Raw genomic sequence first — 22076 nt, forward strand, 5'->3', positions numbered from 1 at the left:
TAAAGCAGAAAACGCTGGGAATGGATTTGGCACAGTGCAATATATTTAATTGGATTCTGATGAACTGCATGTGTGGGATGTTGTTTTTTGGTTTAGAGCTTGACGTTATATTCACTTTTTGTGACGAGGCAGACGTCAGATTAGATACGCAGCTTTCCTGAGGACATTGATCTGAGGGCACACAGGCTTCCACATCAAAAACATTTCCTGCCTTTAAGATTAGGAATCAGTCAAATGAATCCACAGGATCAGATCTCTGTGTCTTTTGAAGACGAAACCCGCTCATTTCTCATGCTGCAGCTGCACTACACAGTTACAGCGCTTCGTCATCATAAAACAATCTCCAAATTCCTCTGTGCCTCCGTTTATGGAGACGTGTTATCCTCCTGCGTCTATGCTAAATGAGGTTTATTGAAGGGAGTGCTGGTCTGGAGGATAGTCCAACGTCAGGGAATCCCACAGAGCTCCACTGTAATAAATCAACTCAAAAGCTGGAGGGGGAGAAAATGCTGATGGGAGTTTTCCTCTCTGCTTCCACTGCGCCCCTAAGTGTTAGAGCTGTCAGAGCGTATACAGTGTGTTTTACACAGATTCCTCCTCAAGCTTTCTGAGAAGCTTTTCAATGCATATTGAGCTGACTGTATTTACCCTTCAGCTGCTCAGCTTCTAGTTTTACAGGATTATGGTCCAGTGAAACATGTTTGTAAGCAGCAGTTATGTCACCGTTCAAACAGCATGTTTGAGTAGACAAAATCATCTTTTAACAGTTGTTAATTGGATTGTTGGATTATAAGAGATATACAGCTTTAAGAGAGGAGAGTTCCTTTTACTTTCTTCCCCCTTTCTCACAACCTTTCATCTCTGTTTATTTTTGTTTCATCTGCTCAGTTTCAAGTCTTCCTGGCTGTTTTTTTTCTTTCTCCTGTGTGTTTGTATCGTTGGCTGACACTTGCTGGTGAGGCAGAAAATACTGGCTGTTAAAGACACGTCAGCACTCAAATAATTACCTGAAGAAGCCCCGTATTTACATTGTCACTTCAATATAGAAATATCCTGATGATGAGGAACTATTGTCAACAACAGGGTTCCTGGTTTCTAGATTCATTGAACTGTTCTCCCTGTCACACAATCTTTCACTGAGGAATGCTTAGGATTGAAGGTAGAAAGCAGAAAAGCCTTTAACTGGAATCTAAAAGTATTTTCCCGATATGGTTTAGAGTTATGTTTGGTGCAAATGATAGAAATTCATGTGGGGAAATCCTTTGGGTTTCATCCTACAAATGAAACCACAAAAAATGAAAAAGGAAAGAGTCTTATTCTCTTCACTAGAGAGTAACTGTAATATTTTCAGAAAGACCGCAATTATGTAAACTGTACTGTCCCTCACACACACACACACACACACACACACACACACACACACACACACACACACACACACACACACACACTGTATGTATGTATGTATGTATGTATGTATGTATGTATGGTATGCACACAGACACCTCTCCACCCCCTAATCAACTGAACTGGATGTAAACGCAGCAAAACCTTATCAGCTCTTACAAGATAAGAGCGAAATGAAAGGCAACAATAAAAATAAAGAAAGCTCATCAACATTGATAATCTATTTTCCTTAATCTATCCATTGAACGACACTTGAATATTAAATGAAGTGTGCTTTAGACATGGCTGTTTTAATCAAATTAATTACCAAGTCAACAGTCTTTACTGTTAGCTTTAAAAGCAGTTAACCACATATTTTTCTTTGTTCTACCTCTCAGGATTTGGGACTCCAGGGATCGTCACTCAATGACATTTTGTACAAGAACGCAGCTTTTCTCAACCTGGTGGACCCCATTTCTCACGAGCTGCTGCTCAGTCTCGCCCGCGACCTGCAGTGCCCGAAAAGGGTGAGAATCCAGAGCGATCCGGTTTGTTTAAACTGTTCATGAATACTGAAAAACAATCTCTACAGTGCTCACATTAATTAGCATGGCCACGGCTACAATTGTAAACAAAGGCGAGGCAAGAAGCAGCATGTCCACATGTATTAGCCATGCCTAAGTGCATTTGTCATATTGTTCCTGTCATGCTGTTGTGACAGCAAGGAACTGCCAGTTGTCTTCGTACAAAAACTGCAGAGGCTACGATCAAGGGAAATTAAAGTTTACTGTATGTGTTAAGCCATGAGCATAATACCGTAGATCACTAAGCACGTCTTCAGGTTTCTAAAATGAGTTAAATATTAGATGATGTCTTTTTTTCTGCGGGCATCCTGCTTAATATTCACAGATTCCACACGAGGGGCTGGCTCATGCTTTACAAGGGAAATGTGAGAGGCTAATACATTTTATTTCTGGAACTCACTCCCACAACCCATCAGAGAGTGCACTGACCTCACCACCTTCAAAAAACTCACAAAAACTCACCTCTTCAATCTGGCTTTTAATGTGTGATTGTTTTTGTATTATTTGACTTTAACTTTAACTATATATTTATTTGTTGTTCCTTTCTTTTTCTTTTCACTATATCTGTAAAGCGTCTTTGAGCACCTGTAAAAGCGCTAACAAAATAAATCTATTATTATTATTATTTTATTTATACAGCCCTAATTCAGATATTTGCTCATATAGCTTTACAAGACGACTTGAGTAAGATACTGTAAATATGAAGAAAAACAAGATATTACAACTGATTTATAACATTGTCATCACAAGAATGTTTTTATGGGCATGTTTTTAGCCAAGCCATGTTGAATTTTTGAGCCTGCATGTGGAAAAGCTGCATTTAGAGGACTAATTGAGGTTGAAATGAGAGTTACCACACGGCTACAGAGAGACACCTGCATGCTGAAGGGTGGGCGGAGGGTTAAGGATTAATGTGTGGGCCAAGATGAGGCAGTGGGTCAGCGTTTGGCTCTGCAGTGGCACCGTCTTCCCTGCTGCTCAGGTGCTCTTTCAGCACATTGGCCAACGATAGCAGCTGTGCTCCAGGACCTGCAGGTGTGAGAGAGTACCTGCTTAGGCTGCTTCATACTGGGCAGCGTGGGCAGGAACCCAGCGGTCATCAGGCCGAGGTCAACGGGGCAGGGGGCCACGGTCAATAGCAGACAGGATTGTGGGGCTTTGGCACTCACAATGAGAGCACTTTGAGGATCTGACAGGTGGCAGGTGGCAGGTGGGATCAAAGTGGAGTCCACTGTGAAGCCTTTTCTGTCCCAGCCTACAGACACCTCTCAGTAAGGGATCGTACCAAAATGATATGAAGATATTGAAAATATAAATGTAGATGATTGTTTTCCCTTCGTACATTTTAATCTTCAGCCTCCCTTTGCAATAAATTGTGATACAATAGTCAGAAACACAGCTTCCGTTTGTGCCATGGGTCATAATGATGCAACTTGCAGGAGAAAAATATGTTGTGACTTCAAAATATCATAGAAAAGGCAAAGAAATAGACGTTTTAAGGTCTAAATTAAGGCACACTAGCTATATCGACCTCTTTGCTATCACTCTCATATTGTATTACAGATATTACTGATATCAAAAAACATGTATGATGTATATCCAGTTGTCTTATATTAGTTTTTACCTGTCAATACATTAGACAAACTCTTTCATTATTCATGCGCATTAAGTTCCGATGTATGTGTTCAATAAAATACATGATTTATCAAGCCTGGGAGTCAGCTCTTCCACTTTACCACGACATACAAATCCAAGATGATACAATTCAAATGACATTTCAGTCTGGTTGAAGCGGCTGAATACAGTAGCAGCAGACTGGCTGTAAAACTCACAGCAGCCATTACACTTATCTAAAGGCTTTATCCCTTTTAGGAAAAGATGGGTTGCTTTAAGATAAAGTCACCGTGGTCTAGTCTTTACTTACCGAGTCAAGATGATAATCACCTGTGGGAAACGCTAATCTTATCGTAGTTTGCTTTGGCGGGGGGAAGCCCAGAAAGACGGGGGTGAGGGGGAGGGTGAGAAGCTGGCAGCGATCTCCCTGTCTGGCGACCCGTGGCAGGAAACTCTGTCAGACGTGAGGGGGATGTAGAGAGGCAGTGTGCTGGATTCAAGGCCCGGCAGCTGCCTCTTTGCCCAGTGTTTTCCACCACTCTGACATGTATTCACATTATATATTCAAGGACACATTGAGGCTAAAAGATAAATCATTTGTGAAGCTCATGGTCATCAGTTTCACAATTTAATTTATATTTTTGATGCACTCAGCTTTACAGGTGCGTGATTAACATCCAGGAATGCTTTGGTGATCCTTCCAGTCAACAGACTAACATTTTCTAAGAATACTTCCACACTGCGAATCAGTATGCGCAGCTTTAATGTTGAGTTCAGTCATCCGAGTGGCTGAAACAGCAGCACTGCATGTTTTGAAGTATGAGGCATGGTTGTTTGTCGCCAGAGAAAAGAAATGGCAGCGGGAATAGTTAATCGCCTTAAGGTAAATGGCCCCTGTCTTTTTTTTCCCCTCTCGCCACATTGCCTCTTTCTTGTTGTCGTGTTGTACCATTAATTAGATTTACCCTGCTCGGCTAAAGCCATTGCATTTAAAGTCTTTGACGGAGGTGGGAGAGAGAAACGAGAAGGCAGAGAGGAGGGGAGGCATGAAGCAAGAGGGAGGCAAAAAGCACAAATAAATGAATGTTTCTGTGTGGGAAAATCTTTGAAGCCACTGTTTTCAAAGGACAAGAAAGAAACACTTTGTGAATGTGGGAGAATCAGTCCGTAGTTAGCAGGAAGAAAGAAAAAGACATCAAACATGTATAAATATCTTTAACAGCTTGTGCATATTTTTTTGTTTGCCTAAAACTTGTGATTTGTATATGAACAACCACTGTTTTGATTTGCAGTATGAACTCAATTCTTGTCCATCATTCGTCCTCTGTGTGTGTTAAAGGAGACTGACTCGTTCAAGTCCACCACCAAGATCTGCCGGCAGCTGATTTACCATCTGACCCCTCACTCCAAGTGGACGAGACAGAGCGTGCCCAGGAGGAAGTCTCAGGCCTGGTGAGTGTGTCCTCCTCGCTGCCGGCAGACGCTGCCCGTCACTCTGAGGAAGGACAGTCCCTGCTGCAGTAAACACATACTAAGCATCAGTGAAACTCATAAATCACCACAGAGCCTCTAGGAAAAATTAAAGGAAGGCAACACATCGACAGTTATTGGGAGGATTTTGCTTCAATGTGCCCAGGTTATATTTGTAATAGTGCGTTCAATAGGGTTTATGGTTGTCTTGTGATGTTAAAATAATTACTTCCTGGAATTATATTTTTTTCAGGAATGTATCCTAACATTTAGTTTGTTCTAGATGTATTATGTGGTAGTCAACAGAGATGGCAAAAGTACACACATCCTTTACTCAAGTAGAAGTACAGATACTCGTGTTTAAAGATACTCTGGTAAAAGTAGAAGTAATGACTAAACTTCTTTACTCAAGTAAAAGTAAAGAAGTGTGGACTTGGAAATGTACTTAAGTAAAAAGTATCCATAACTACCAGCTGTTTTAAAGAGTAACTGACCTCACTTTATATTAATAGAACAATAATGTTATTGTTAGCCAATGAATGTTTCGAAGCTGAACAACGTAAAAATGACAAAGTTCTCATTGGTCGCTTTTCCCATCTTTGAGGTAGAAAACAACAGGTTGAAGACCGAACACAGTTTTTCACTATATCTTGAGTTTTACGTATGAGTGGCTGTAATGGAGACTCTGACCGTCTTTTTGGGGCTGAACTGAGGTTATTGCTGCTGCAGTGTAAGCAGTTTTGCTTGGAGGGTCGTGGCATCTTTTGTTGCTGTCTAGAGAGCAATGAAAGGGAGGAAACAAAGGTAGAAAACACAATATTTGTTTATTCTCTTACAGATCTTCATTGTGTGCATGCATGGTGTTTGTCGTAGTGAGGTAGTACCCTACAGCGGGTCCCATGACCTTTAAAGAGTATACAAACAAAGCCATAAAACACACTCCCCTTCCAGGTGTGTCTCATACAAGCAGCTGATCTCTTTCTCTATGTGCCATAAAACAATTATGTGACCTGAGTCACTTCACAGATCCTCCCTATACTCGGGTGTAATCTTCATTACATCTAAAAGCCTACACCATGTGATAAAGTTGAACATTCTCACAATAACATCTACCCAATAGAGTCACGTGTCGAAGAGTTTGCATAGTTTACATTTGCTTTCTGTTAATTCAATCTGAAATACATTTTCCACACATCTGAATTGTAACAGCCATTGTGAGTCGCTTGAAAAGCAATCAAATCCAGTTAAAATGTTAATGTTAACTTAAGGTCAGACTAGATCTATGATGGTGGCATTGCTGCATTAATGAGGTCTGGAGAGTGCTTCATTGCTTCAGTACAGTACTCTTCAGTATCACCATACATGATAATGTTTCCATTGTCTTCCAGGTGTTAACTACCTTGAAAATCAAAATGTCCAGGAAATGTGAATAGAATTATTCATCTGAACCAAATTACACCACATCATACACTAATTGGTTAAAATGTGAACTTAAATGGTGCTACACTGTGTAGTAGATCCCATGCAATCAATGCTTTTTTCATTTATGCTTTACCTTAAAGTACATTTTTCTATCAATATTTGACATCAATACATACCTTTATTTACGATACTACCTTTACATTTTCACACCTCCTTCTCAGCAGTAAGCACACTTCCTCCCTGCTGTGACAAAAACAGCCTGACACCATATTCCAACACTCTCTGTTATGACTGTGAGAGATTTTATTGTTTCTATACATCTACAAACCATCTCCAAGAACGATCATGGAGCAAACAGGAAATTAAGACTGAACTGAATTTGAAGCAATTGACACCAAACTGCGGGTCTGGTACTGATTGTTCATGTTTGAGTGAAATAAAGAGCAACAGAGAGGACACTGATTACAGCGACTGTACAACAAATGAAATGCTCCCCAACTCAAACTAAGTAACAGGTACATTTGAGGAGACGTTATGAAAGAAACAACTTCTCTACTGTTGATCACGAGGCTCCCTCTCCCTGAGCAATTAACCCAGATCGAAATATTTTTTGACAGCTCGAGTTAACTTCCCGCCCCTGTCTCTTGGCTGCTGTATTTTGAAATAACACTCAACAGAACAACAAGGCAGACACTCCCAGAGTGCTCATTAGCAAACCCCGTGTCTTTCTCTGCCTCCACTGCAAGCATCAGGCAACAGCGCTTACTGTGGGACTCAAACCAGACTCTGTGAATATGACGCACTCTGAAATGAAGCTTTAGGACACATGGTTTCAGAAGCTTTTCTGTTATGGATCTTTTCATTATAAAGCCTTTGTCTATTTCCTCTCAGTCTGTCTCAACCTTCTGCCATCTCTCTCCTTCCCTTCCTTCCCCCCGGCCTCTCAATGTCTTCTATTTTAAAATCCCTTCCCTTGCATTGATTTTCTTCCTCTCCTCTCCTCTCCTCCTGAGGGATTTTCTCTCCTTCTTGTGAGAGTCCATTTTGTTCAACAGTTGCCGCACAGAGCGGTTCTGCAGTTTGAGCTGAGGCTCTGGGGAAACGCTCTGTCAGACAGAGAGAAAAAGGGGGAGGCGGATTCACTGCAAGGTTGCCGATTAGAAGTTGCCTGTTTACCTCTTTCTTCCTGCCTCGCTTCGCATCGATTGTGAATTTGATCTTTTCATATTAGGGAATGCAAAAGCATCAGCTATCCTTTAACAGTTTATTGCATTCTTACAGTCTTATTTTCTTCAAGTGATTTTGAAGTCTATTTTTGATCAATTTAGAAATGTGCTGCAGCCTGCTCTCCAACTGGGGCTCAAATTGAATATATTTCATGGAAAATATGCAATTGGTTGCAAATCTTCAAGAGATAACGCATCAATCTTGATTCCAGCGTTATTACTTCAGCTTGCTATGCTTTCATAATACTGTAACTGCAAAGCAAGTCACACTTTATAAATTATCAAGGCATCATTTTCTCTCTGCAGCTGCATGTGCTAGCTTTCAGAGAAGTACTGTATATGTGCGTCCCCAGAGGAGTTCTTAATGTTATTGGTATTGGTATTGAATCTGAGATTAATCAAGCTCGTATTTTTTATGACGGTAAAATTGCCCTTCCAGCACATTTGGAAGAGATTGGATTGAGATTGCAGATGCTGTTTCATTGCAAGGCTGTAATTGACACGAGGCTCTGACAGCAGCTATTACAGACATCTTCAGTACATTAAAAGAAAATAGTGTGGTTCAAGAAGACAACTGAATAATGGTATGAAAAATTCAGCTTTGTACACAAGTATTGGAGTAAATCTAAGTGCATCTGTTAATTTTTTTTTTTTAAATATGTTGTATCATCATATGTTAATATCATGAACATACTGTATGAGGATAAGAGTACAACAAGACAGATGTTTGGGAAGGTGTTCTCAGTGTGGGTGCGTGTTTCTAGTTTGACCCAGACTGTTAGGGCTAAAGTTGTCCCGCTGGAGAGCAAAGCAGGGTGGACCCAAGTGCAGGATAAGAAACTGAACAACAACAACAGCTGAATGCAACTCATGCCCATTGATCCCATTCAAACAAGTAATAAGTATTTTTGCTTTGAAGGGTTTTTATTGTGTTTTCCCTTTCGTGTAGTGAGTGATATATGTTTTTGTGCATGTAAATGGTCTGCAAAGGCTAAACCCTCTGTGTTCCCTCCAGAGGGAGTTTCTCTCCCACACTCCCCCAGCCTGCCTGAAACGCCTCCATTGGACTCCTTTGTTTACTTCCAGGACATAATGACATCACTATGTAACACTTGTTCTATTGGATAGCGCTCAACACATTGTACGTGATAGGCTAAGGGGTGGGATATCTAGGCGGTTGAACATCGTAACAGAGCCGTCCAGCTAACCAATCAGAGCAGACTATAGGCTCTGGTTTCAGACAGAGGGTGAAAAGAGGAGCTGCAGCACAGGCAGTATGTGAAAAATAAAGAGCTTTTTGAATATTAAAGCATGTCAACATGTCTCAGTAGATCACAAAATACAAATATGAACCTGAAAGTGGGCATAATAGGGCCCCTTTAAGATGGCAATTGGTAAAATGCTGATGTGACAACAGACAATTTTTCCACCCTACTGTGTTGCATTTGCAGATCAAACTTGCAGCTTTGCGATCAATAACATAGATAAACCTCAACTTTAGCGGCGTTGGAGACAAAGACTAGATGTTCTGCTCTTCTCATTGGTCTTACTATCTGGCATGCCCCGACAACTAATGCAGTTAACCAACTAACTTTCCTCACTACTCGATAACTCTTTAAACACCTCTTTCTCAAGTATTGGAAATCACTCCTCAGTTGGCTCTTGAAACACTCTACAAATTTGCAGTTTAGCTTTTGTCCTTAGCCTCAACAAATGATCGTTCAGCATCAAACCGTCCTCAGCTCCTTGGGTGGTTTCCTGCAGCTGCTCAGATTTTCCAATCCTGGTAGCCAAAACTCAACAGCTTCAGGTCATTGTACACATCTCTTTCTCCTTTATTTTTAGTTGGAATATCCTTCCCACTTCAGAAAGATTACCACTTTTCTCATATCTTTACTCTCACTTCTGAATCATACCTGGCAAGCATAAGCCAGAGAAAAGCCGTCAGGCATCTTGGCAATAACTATATTTGGTTCAGCAGTGCAAGTTTTTTAGATATCTGTGTAAGAGTCTGGATGGATTTAAACTGTGTTTCAAAAACTGTATTTCTAGTTCAGATCTCCAGACAGCTTTCACCGGCTAATCACCGGAGAAATGCTCTCTGGGATTTTCTCTCCGCTGCTCGGGCTAATTTGCTCTAAGCTTTGAAGAAATCCCCTCTACCTCTCTTCTTTGCTGTCATTTGAGCCTGTCTCCCCTTCATGATCCTTCCAGCGGCGCAGACATATTGTAAAGGCAAGGAACCTCTCAACTTTGCAGCCTTTAATATTGTACATGTTGGTAACCTATGCATTAAAGCTGCTGTCCAATCCTCTAAGGCCATGTCTACGTTAATGTCATTTGAAAGCTATCTGAAAAGTTGGGCGTCCATCCCAAATAAGCTGGCATATTCACATTCAATTTGTTTGACAATTTGTTGTAACTTTTTAGTAGAGGATAAAGACAGACGCAATTTCATAAGATGAATGTGGTGAGGGTCCTTGGGGCATAATTTGCAGTGCAAAAATAAACGAAGCTAAAACCTCCTGTTGACGTGCACAAAAGTCTGGCAACATTGGCCATGAGCTGAAAAACAATGAAGGCAAAGCTTTTGTTTGATTGCCTCCATTAACAATAGACAAGAATGTGCCTTATATGATGTGGGAAGTCTTTCTACCTACGTGTGGCTCTATGTGTGGCAGGGTCATTGAGTTGTTTGGTGTCGACTGAAATATGACAACAACTATTGTATGGATTACCGTGACTTTTTGTACAAACATTCATGGTTTTTTGACAATGTGTCTTACTGACTTTAGCGACCTCTGAATAATCATCTACCATGAGGCTGACATCTGTGGCTCAGAGTGAAATGTCTAGCCACTGAAGGGATTGGATTTAGTGCAGATATGTATGCTTATTACATCATGCTAATAACTTTGGTGACTACTTAACTTGTAAATGTGTCCAATATTTTGTCAATTTTATGACCAAATTCCTTTTATTAAGCGAAAAGCACCAGCCTCAGACTCTATCCTATTTTGCAGATTTGTTTGTTTCCTTTTATCAGAACTTTGGGTATGACATCTTTGTTCACAGGACACAAAATTGAGCCAAATGTCTCTGGTTTTGTGGCCGTGGAGGAGTCAAATAATTTGTTCATTTAAAACAATCGACTTCCTCAGTCAGTAATTACCCAGAGGGGAACTCCCCATCATCATAATAATGATTGAATTAATTATAAGCTGTCACCTAGAACCTGTTGCAACCTGCTTTCTGTCACACAGCTGCCGTGTCGTATCTGGAATAATGAAACAGACAATTCTTTACTGTACGTGTGGCATGTGTATCTGACACATGTGCAGTATGACCTATTTTTGCAGCAAAGTCACCCCCCCTAGGTTGCACTGTAAGGCAGAGCAGGCTCTGTGTGATGGCGATCCTGACTTCTGACTAGCCCACAACATCTACTCCTAAGGCGAGGGCAAAATATTACACACAGAGGAAGAGTATTTGAAAAATATTACTTTGTGTTTTTGAGGACACGATCACAGATGTCTGGTTTTTGCTTTCTCTGCTCATACTTCTATTCATAGATTATGTTTTCTACTTGCACGCTTCACTCAATCTGCTCAATCTGCTGTCTAGTTGACCTCCACTTTTAATAGAGACTTAAAGATCCAGCCACCATCCTCTTCTATGAATAATTGAGGGCTTCCCGCCGTACAGACAGAGATCCTGGAGGATGAGGGAGAGGAGGAAGAGATGCTCAGTATCCATTGCTCCAATCTTCAGGACGGGCTATAATTAAATAATAAAAAAGATTGGATGTGTTGTTCGGTAAACACGGAGTTTGAGGTGTTTTTAATCAAGCAGACATTTTGAAACTTGAGGCCAACAGCTTAAATAAAAGCATTTCCTGACTTCTTTGGTTTTTATCCAGGGATTGAAGCTCTCTTACTCATTGATTGGATTTAACTGTGAATCTGAGATAAGGCTGCTGCTGCTGCTCGAGAGTAAAGGGAACAAGGATTGTTGTGCTTCAGATGATATGCGGGTCTCATTTCTTTAAGGCTGATACAGATCACTCCCCAACGATCAAGCCCGTCGGTCTGTTTGTAGCCCTGCATTTTAATGTTGATTTCATAACTGTGCCTTGACATAGTATAGAAGACACCGACATACTCCTCCATGCTATAGTGTTATGTAACGCAAACTGTTTTCTGTGTTCTGTCGCAGTATTATTTTCTCCTAAGCATCCAGTTTGTCACATCAAATCAAATCAAGAGAGAAATTATAGCTCAACCGTGTAGTACATTTTACACGCTGCACATTTGCATTATGGTACACTCTGTACAGAGAGGATTTATAATTATTGGCACAGCAGCGCAAATATGCTTTTATCTTTATTTGGAAGTAACATATTGAGAGTTAATCCTTCCTGTTTGTGTTATTTCTGCTGTGCGTAGAGGTAACATAAGTAAGATTTATAAAAGACCTCCTTTTTTTAACACTTATCTGTTAAAAATGTAATTCCTGTTTTCTGTTATGCAACATGTTTCCCACATTCGTGTCTAAGGGGTCCATGAGTGTTGCATGACAGAGTATAGCTGAGAGCCAGTACTGCACTGTCTTCAAGGACTTTTTGACTATTGTGTTTGTAAATTGGGGATTTGGCCCATATTTTTAACGAATTGTGACAGATGCTATTACATTCCTTTCGTTCTCCTGTTCCCAGCACCGCTGTCATTTCACTCAGTGTTAACATCAACATTACTACTTTCCCCAAAACTCAGAATTCAAAGTTTTCAAAGAACCAAGCGACTGATCTGAGATGTCAAATCCGCGCAGCCCTGAGCTGCTGCATTGACGCCGCACAATAGAACAAGCCTTTATCAGCACATCCGCTAAATGTTTCACTGAAATGTAATCCAAATCCAAATGAGCTTTGGGGCTATTTTTTCCTTCATAGAAAATGTGCCACTATCCCCATGAAACTAGAGGACACTGGATGGTGTGTGCAGTCTCTGCTTTCATGTTTCACACAAGATTTGCTGCTGAAACGTGTGACAGATTGAACTTGCTATAAAGAACTGTCGTTAACACAAGGAACATTTTCCAAAAGTATTCATTGATGCTTAAACTAAGTTGAGTTAGACAAACTGGTTCAGGAAATGTTCAGTGTTAGCCCACAGTCCGAGGCCTGCAGGCATATTCAGATGATACACAGGAAAACATGAGCTGTTCCTTACCGGCCCACTTCTCAAGGATGAGCTTTTACATTAGACCCTCTCTCCCACGGCCGGGCCGTGCATGTATTATACAGAAGCCAGAAGGCAAAACAGCTTGGATCGATCGGATGAATAAACGGGTCGAGACCAAAGCGTTGATGAAGCAGACCAATCCCACGAGTCCCTGGAACAGCATCCACATTTTTTCTTAGTTTCTCGAGTGCTTTTATTTCATTTCCCTGAAACAAGTCAAGTGTCTCCTTGCATGTTCAGCGGAAAGAACATTTGAATTTTGTATTACAGAGTTTGTCTTGCAATCTGATTTGCCATATACGGTATATCTGTGATCTCATGTTTGCCTGATATCTGCAGATGGGCTACAGATTTTGCAAAACAAGTAATTATTACTAAAATATTTAAACAGAAGCAAGATATGGGTATTTTCTCACCCTCTACTATCAAGATGCAGTTTATGAGTTGTACATTATTTATTAACGGTTATTAAATATGTCAGCAATGCTTTAGAGATCAGTAATAGATATTAGACCATTTTTTGTAATAGCCCTAAATAAGAGCATCTTTTTGGATGCCAGGTTGTTGTATTTACTACTCAAGCAATACTTTTGCAATCTAAAAATAATAATATTAATGTTTTTCCTTTTCCTTTAATCTTAACTTTTCAAGCTAACCACATGCTTGGCACTGGCTTCGTGCCAGTCATACTGAGTGGTTTTGTTCTTCTCATTCATGAATCATCGAGAAAGATATTAGCATTATACCAAATCCTTTAATTATTTTGTATTATAAGCTGATTGGGTTATAACTTGTCTATAAATCATCACTATTGATTATATGATGCTGCTATTAGTTTCAGGTAACAAACCATCTACGAATTTTTCTCTTTTAATAGATACCTTGTCATCCAACTGAAGCCCCAGTGAATTGCGATAGCTTAAGCAGATATAAAAAGGTAAAAAAGTTCAAGATATTGATTTTAACAAACAAGAAAGTATTTATAGCATACACCACCTATTGTTATAATGAATCCCACAGTAAATGAACATGAAAAATATATGGCCTCAAACACTCCCTCTGTCTCTTGATGTATTACTGATTCATGAGAGTAAATGAAGGGGAACATGTATTCTACGTGGGCGAATGGATTACAAGTTTCTCCTGCCATTTCCTTTTAACTCACCCCTGTGGCAGAATATTGAAGGGTTGTAAGATTCTCCTGAAAACAACTTCACAGTATCTAGAAGAAATAACATGTTGGCTGTTCTCTCTCAGCCCTTTTCAGAAAATGTTCACCTCTCCAGCACTTCGTCTATTTAAGTTGAAGTGAAAAGGGTTTGGTTGCATTCAAGCGGAAATTGATTAGCGGAATGGTAAAGTAGGAAGGCTGCTGACTAACGCTAAAGATGAGCACTTCCATTTTGTAACGTTAGGAGACTGAGTGGAGTTTCACCTGAAACTTAGGCACACCAGAAGTGGTTGAATACAGACATTAATGGACCTGCTTTGACCTTCAATAAAGAAGCTTCCCTCTTGGATGTTTAGTAGAAAAGGAGAAAGACTTAGCAATAAAATAATAACTTAAAAATAAACCCAGTAGAGTAGAGAGTGCAGATCTCTGCCAGATGCGCTCCCTCTTCCCTCCCACACAAAGATTAGCTGAATCTCACTAAATTGTCCCTTCTTCCTTCCGGAGATAACAAAAACAGGGATTTATTCATCTCATATTGTGCCTTACTTAAAGGTGGGGTAGGTAATTTTGGAGAAACCAGCTTGAGTGCGCTAGAATTTGAAAATACACAGCCGGAAAAAATCTGCCACTCCCTTACAGAGCCCCTCTTCCAACACACACGAAAGCGCACATGACCAATGAGGGCACGAGATAAGTTTGTGCACAGATGGAAGGCTGACAGGCAGGTAGGCCATCCAGTTACTTTAGCCGCGCCGGCTAAAATGATTGGTCGTGCTTTTTACAGTACTACGGCTTCCACAGATGACATTTTTTTATGGATTTTTTGTCAAAGCACTTGCTATCATTACTATCGGGATGTTAAGAGCATTCCATGGAATATAACAAAAAGTGTATTTCGAGCCGGTTTCTCAAACTTACCTACCCCACCTTTAAGTGGATCATGAGTGCTTAGTGAAATGGCCTAAACAGGATAATTGTCCTCCATTGAGTTGAAGTATCTCTTATAGTTCTTCTGAAGAATTGAAAACAAAAGTATGATTACGAATGAAATGGGAGCATGATAAGAAGTAAAAGGGGACCTTGGACGGAGCCGTGTGGTACTCCACAGTTGAATGGAACATCAGATTAGCCAACATTACCAGGATTAACTAGAATCAGCTTTTTGAGAAGTGCGTATCCTACACCAATTCTGAGACAAAAAAATGAAGATGTTATGATTTTCTGACTGGGGAAAGGAAATCAAGCCCAACTATAAAAGAAGGAAGGCAGGTATAAAAGTATTAACACATAGCGATATTTATTCAATGAAAGCTGGTGTAAAAACCTCAAAACTGAGAGAACAAGCTAGGTAAACAAAAGGAAAGTAACAAAGCAAAACAAGATGACAAGAGGAAAGGGGAGCTGCAAATCCACAGGGAGAACGCATGGAAACATACAGAAACAGGAAAAGCTGAACAACACTGTTCAAGAGATTAAAGGGCGGTGGTGGCAAAGTCCATAGGGACTTGGCTTGGCAACTGGAAGGTCATCAGTTCAAGTCCCGGAAAGACCAAGTGCTAGAGAGGTGTCCCTGCAAGGCACAGTTCCCTTCACTGCTCCCCGGGCGCCGTACATAATGGCAGCCCACTGCTCCTAACACTATGATGGGTCAAAGGCAGAGACCACTGAAATTCCCCACGGCGATTAATAAAGGTCCATCTTATCTAATCTTAAATGGTACAATGATGACGGACTGACAACGAAAACACTTTGACAGACAGGCTTATATAGAGACAGGACTAATAACATAGTCAAGACACAGCTGGAGAGGGTAGGTAAAGACATAAGGGCAGCAAGGAGATCACACACAGTTGGAAAGAATCAGAGCAAGGCAAACAATTAGAAAGGCTGGAAAGATTCTGAGACCTTTAGCGGAACTCGAACTGTACAATAAGTAACTGTAAATAATATAAATACAGGTTCAATGTCTAATTCTCGAGCAGCATTTCTTTTAAAACACGGTTAATAGTTAGTTAAAAGACACATTTTATGATTTTGTTCTGACTTTTTCTTTTAGCTTGACCTCTTTGTCCGCACTCAATTGTAACGTCACAAAAACTAAAATGTGTTATTTCTCACCGATGGGATTTACATAACTAGATAACAGCAAGGACCCTTGTTAGGTGTGTAATGTTAATAACATCCCTGAGGAAAGACACTCCATGGAAAGCAATTAGACAGCCATCCTTAGCCCCCCCATTACGCAGCCGATCGTTTGACATACTCTGCTCTTATTAGATTCCTGCACTGTAGTATCAGTTGCTTCTCAGGATGCCAATACATTGATATCCCCTCAATTGTTTGCTTTTAAATGACTCCCGATGCTGTGTTGTTGTTGTTCGCATCATGTTTATGCAGGAAGACTATCCTTTGAAGTTGTTTTTGTCTAAACTGGTCCAAGAGGATATGCACCACAGCCTACGACCATGGCAGCCACATCAGAGGGAATGAGATGAGGCATGTTGTTGTTTATGTTGTTATCATGCTGATGGACCACAGTGCACACTGTGGCTTTAGAAATGCTCGCTGTGCCCCCGGGCTTGCAGCCAGCCGAGCAGCCTGAGGGCGGAGTTGAGCCCACAGAACTCGGAGGCGGAGGATTTGGAAGAAAGACTAAAGCCGTCTTTACTCCGCCTCATTAGAAGCACATTAGAGCCCACCGTGCACCACCCACTCAGCTACACTGCCTGACCTGTTCTCAGCAGCTCTTTCTACTCACGCTGTGGCACACAGGTGTAAGGGCAGGGCTCCAGCACAAGCAGAAAAACCCTCCTATAAATAAGTTCAAGAGAAAGTCGATGCCCATGATCGGTTTCATTACAGTAAAGGGCAGAAGCTGCGCAGTGCTAAAAACGCTGAAGTCACAGGAGTGGTGGAGTGTGTCAAAAAGCTGCAGATGCAGTCAGACTTTCCCGGTCTTTTTAGATGCAACAGTCAGTCAATAATGTGTGAATGCTGAAACTATTAGTCAGTGAACACATTGGTCAAATAAAAATAAAATGAAACAGTTAATAAATAATTTAAGGAATTTGTAACGCATAAAAGTCAAATATGTAGTGGTTTCAGCTTCAGTGGAACATCTTTTAGAGAAAACAAGACATTTTATGGGGGTTATTTTTTTTAATCTGTCACTGTTTTCTGACATTTTGAGGACTACATTTTGAGCATGGTTTAAAAAGCATTGAATACAAAGGATTTCTAATACATTTACAAATACTGTACACTATTCAAAAATAGAATTACTAAAGTGCGGGTACAAGTGCTTCAGATAGTCAATTACAGACGGCAACATGTATAAGACTGTGAGAAAAAAATAAGAAAATAGGCCAAGAAACAGAAAAAGCAAGAAAGTGAGAGGCAGTGAGTAAGAGTCAGGATATGAAGGAGGGCGAGATGAATTATAGCCCACTCCTTGAATCAATAATCTTGCGAATCACGGCCCCAGTGTGCTACAGATCTTTTTTTTCCCTTAACCAAGCAGAAAGGGAGACAGATGTAGAGAGCAGAGTCTGAGGATTGTTCAGGCTCCCAGACAAACAGAGAGCGGAGAGAGATGCAGGGATGCTGTGTCTGAAGGCGCTGAGGGGCGAGCGGAGGCAAACAGACTAAGACAGGATAAACCTTAAACAGAACATTTCTCTCCTATTTATCACAAAGTCTCCCAGGCTCCTTGCTTGTTTTCATTTGTTTGGCAGATGTCTTCCCTGGGAGTCTTAATGCCAGTGTAAACAAAAGGACTCTAATTCGCTGCAGCTATGTCTCACTCTTCAGCTCTACCATGACATGCATGCAGCTTCCTCATAGCTCTTTGTTGCATGTTTAACCACACTTTGCAATCTGAGACAAAATGTTCTCCACATAGCAGAGTGCTATCAGAGGCAGCGAGGAATGCAATGATCCAACCTGACAAGTGTGATAGTTGTAGTGGTGTCTTTCCTTAAGAGGGATTCACCTCACACCAGTTGGCTGAAGTCATTTGGACTGAAATAGATGATCACCTACCTCCATTGCTCTTTTATTCCTGTCTGTTGACAAAAATATGTATCACATTCTGACATAACATAAAGGACAGGTAGGTAGCAGTAAGTAGTAGTGTACGTTTTATTATAGATCAATGGCACTCAAAGACATCATTTTTAAACCGTCCATCAGTACGCAGTCGACTGGCTGCAACAGAACTAGAAAAACACCAGTAAGTTCTCGTGTTTGTTTGTTTTTTATTTATTCATCAGACAGATGTGACCTGATTTTATAAATCCAAATAAAAAGATGCAGTTGTGTTCTGAATCCCTGTTTGCAAATGACCTACTATTTTCCAATAATGTATTTATATATTTATTGAATTTAACGACTTAGAGAGCTGGCTTGGAGATAGCTTGTCAGAGAAGCGTGACACCTGAAACTGAAAACAGCTGTTTTTTGTTGTTGTAAGACATTCTGCCCAGGAGACATCATTTGTTGCTTCAGGGACTTGGACTGAGACACATTTAGATGCAAATTCTATTCTTTACAATATTGATTGCAACACTCTACTATTTTCTTTTTGTGCATGCTTTGCAGTTCCCTTGTGCTTGTGGGACAGTGTGGCGTCTCATTCGAGAGCGCTTCAAAATCAATAAAAGATCGTTTGTGTTTACACACTTTTGAAACTGCCATTACTAAAGAAATGTTATGTTTTTTGAGCAACAACCTGTAAACAATTTGATGTTTTTTTTTCTCTTCTGTCCCACAGTCTGAAGACCACCCTGAAGAAGAAGGTTACCGGTGACCTGGTCAACCTGTCAGGCATCCCGCTGTCCGGCCGAGACGTCCACCGCGTGGCCTTCTACCTGCAGAGCAGCAGCGAGGCGGTGTCCACAGTGGACCTGAGCTTCACCGAGCTGCGGGACGAGAGCTTACGGCTGCTGCTGCCCAACCTCGGCTGCCTGCCAAAACTCGCCATACTGGCCATGAATGGCAACCGCCTGACGATGGCCATCCTGAAAGACCTGACGGATGCAGTGAAGGATCCCAAGAAGTTCCCCAGCCTGGCCTGGGTGGACCTGGGCAACAACGTAGACATCTTCACCGTGCCGCAGCCGCTGCTCGTGGCTCTGCGGCGCCGCTTCGGTTTACGCAGCAGCCTCCCGACCATTTATGAGTACAGGGAGGCGCAGACGTTCAGCGGATACAACCCGAACTTGGAGACGTCAGTGGAGGAGCCCAGTCTGTACGAGGAGGGCGATGGAGAGGAGGAGGAGAAAGAGGAGGAGGAGGACAGGCTGGAGCTACGAGCATGGGCATGTGGAGAAGGAAATACGTCAAAGAATGTGCCGCTGCACTTCAGTGGGAGGTGATCGCCATGCAGCTGCTTTCTTTAGACTGGCTGCTCCTTACATCCCTCAGAATCACCTCTGTTAGCAGCTGTCATTGTGGCAGATGCTTACCACTTGTTTCCTAAAGTAACTTTCAAATAAATAGCTGTGTTGTGTCCGTATGGATGCTCCGACTATTGAAACTCTACAATGTGATGCAGGCAGCTCTGTGGTCGTACAACGTTTTTATTTATAAAGTTTAACTGAACATGTTTGCTGGTTCCCGGTGCTTTATGTACGCACATCTTGATGCTCCCCGTTATATTCCACTCAGCTGAGGGTTAAGTGCCTTGCACAATGGCAACACAACAGGAGAGGTTGAGGAAGGATGGGGGGGGGGGGTTAACCCAGCTGGTCTCTCTTCATCGCTGCTTCCCTATTTCTGTGAAAAAAGTCTGAATATCTTACTTACAACATTTTTGCTCTGATGTGTATGCTTTTTGACAGAACTCAACTGAAAGGAGATTATGCTCACATTAAATATGCGTCCAGTTTTCTTCTGTTGATAGTCGTTATTCAGACATATATGATGAGTTATAGTGAGTAAATGACACATACTGAATCCATTTTTATTTAAACGTCCAGGGTTGAAGCTGAAGGAGTGTTTGATGAACTGGTTCCTGCCTCCATCAGTTCTTGTTAGTCCCCTTTAATCACAGATGGCCAGAACAAGATCTATTTTTTCTCAGTAAATAGGACTAGCCCTAGATAATTTGGTCCACTTGTGGTTTGTGAATGAGTCTATTTATGAATCGGACGATAAGCACGGAGAAATAAGCCCACTCTGTTTTTAAAGCCGAACAGACAATGAAACAGTTACTAACACCTCTGCTTTTATCTTCTGTGTTGCTACATACATTTGTTTTGAGTAAATGGGCATGACCATTAGTGTCAACTTCAGATCCCACAGACAGAGAGCATGTTTACATTAATGTTCCAATAAGTGTGATTTATTTATTTGGGGGGGATTTGATCAAAAATGGTCGCATGAAAACACAACTTCCCACACTTAATCCTGCCTACAGATGTTAATGTGGTCGGTTCTCTTTCCATGCTATTATTCAGGAAAATATGATAATTTATGTTTACAGGGATGTTAATTAAGTACGTGTGTGTGTGTGTGTGTGTGTGTGTGTGTGTGTGTGTGTGTGTGTGTGTGTGTGTGTGTGTGTGTGTGTGTGTGTGTGTGTGTGTGTGTAATTAGTGTTTTCCAGTGTGCATGAAGTGTTGTGAACATGCAGAGTAAATTACTACCTTTGATCGTAGATATTACATTTGTACTTATTTGCACTTTAAGGATGACGTCCCTCAATGCACATGCTTTGTGTTCAATGGGTTGTTGTTTGTGTAAAAAAGAAACTCACTGAGTCACCCACATCATAATCAAACATTTTAATTTCAATGTTTTGGTTTTATATAATTCATCAACCTACCTACAAATCACTGACATAAAAAATTGAAAATATCAATCGTAAATGTAGTTAATTATGCCTTTGGCTCATTAAACCATGGCTCGCTTTTTGAAGTAAAAGTTATGTCGACCTGCTGTTGCTTTCAGAATAAACATGATTTGAATCAAATGTATTTTCTGTGGAGTTTTTGTAATTGGCCTGTCTGAAGAATCCTTTTAGTGACACTGAAGTAAAATGGTGTTAGACAGCATAAAGATATTTGTAATGAGTAATCATGTAACGAGGAATTTCTACAATTTCTTGTGAGATACAAAAACTTTAATAAGTGAAAAAGTTAATGAGAGGATATAATGACACATCTGAAGAATAAGCACGATTAGCTTTGATTATTTATCCAGTCAATGATTTGATCCTTTGAGATCAGATCTTCAAATTTCACCCATTCTCCTGAAGATGACATATTGTAAAGGTTTTGTTTGTACTCAATGCCGTGAATTGTTCCTCAATTATGTTTGTTAAAGAAGATAATGAGTGTTAAATCAGTAAAACAGATTAAAACTATTATTTATTTTTTTATTGATCTCTTTTTGTGCTATTTTTCTTTTTCTTATGTTGGCTATAGTAGATACAGCTAAATGAAAATGGAAAAACTGTTGAACAAAATGTGAACATGTATGTATAATGAAACTGAATCTGAAATAATAAAAAATAAATCAGATTAAAACAAGGGTTTTAAAGCTTTTACCCAATGGACATTTACAATAAAAGAACAACAAAAAGCTGTGTGTTTTGGCTTCTCTGTCATGTTTCAGATATGAGTAGTTTGCAAACCTTGCAAATGGTTTCACTTAAATAACTGTTGTTGGCCCTAAGAGGTCACACACTCCATTATTTCACAATTTGTTGTCCTCCCGTTTATCGTCCTACAACCCAAAAGGTTTATCTTGTGACCCTAGAGGGGAGCATGACCCTTATGTTTGGAACAACTGCTTAACTACATCCAATTTGTTTTACATTGTGATATAGCTATTTAACCCCTGTGTGGTGTTCATATTTTTGTTAGTCAGCCAGTGTCCGTGGGTCTGGTGGACCCGCTGCCTTTTTGGGCTTCAACTAGTGGAGCTAATGGGTGTAACAGAATGTGAGAGAGAAACA

At 40.6% G+C, this 22076-nt stretch overlaps 1 protein-coding gene across 1 annotated transcript; it reads left to right on the plus strand.

The window, feature by feature from the left end:
• Positions 1 to 1784: 1784 nt before the first annotated feature.
• On the plus strand, positions 1785 to 21695 carry lrrc75bb (leucine rich repeat containing 75Bb; the record flags this gene model as incomplete). The annotated part of the gene is made up of 3 exons (XM_010780360.1): positions 1785 to 1913; positions 4924 to 5036; positions 18888 to 21695. Coding segments are annotated over 3 exons (846 nt in total), but the record flags the coding sequence as incomplete, so codon positions are not given.
• Between the last annotated feature and the right edge of the window lie 381 nt (positions 21696 to 22076).

Source organism: Notothenia coriiceps, unplaced genomic scaffold, assembly GCF_000735185.1.
Source record: "Notothenia coriiceps isolate Sejong01 unplaced genomic scaffold, NC01 NC01_scaffold00000464, whole genome shotgun sequence".
NCBI lineage: Eukaryota > Metazoa > Chordata > Actinopteri > Perciformes > Nototheniidae > Notothenia > Notothenia coriiceps.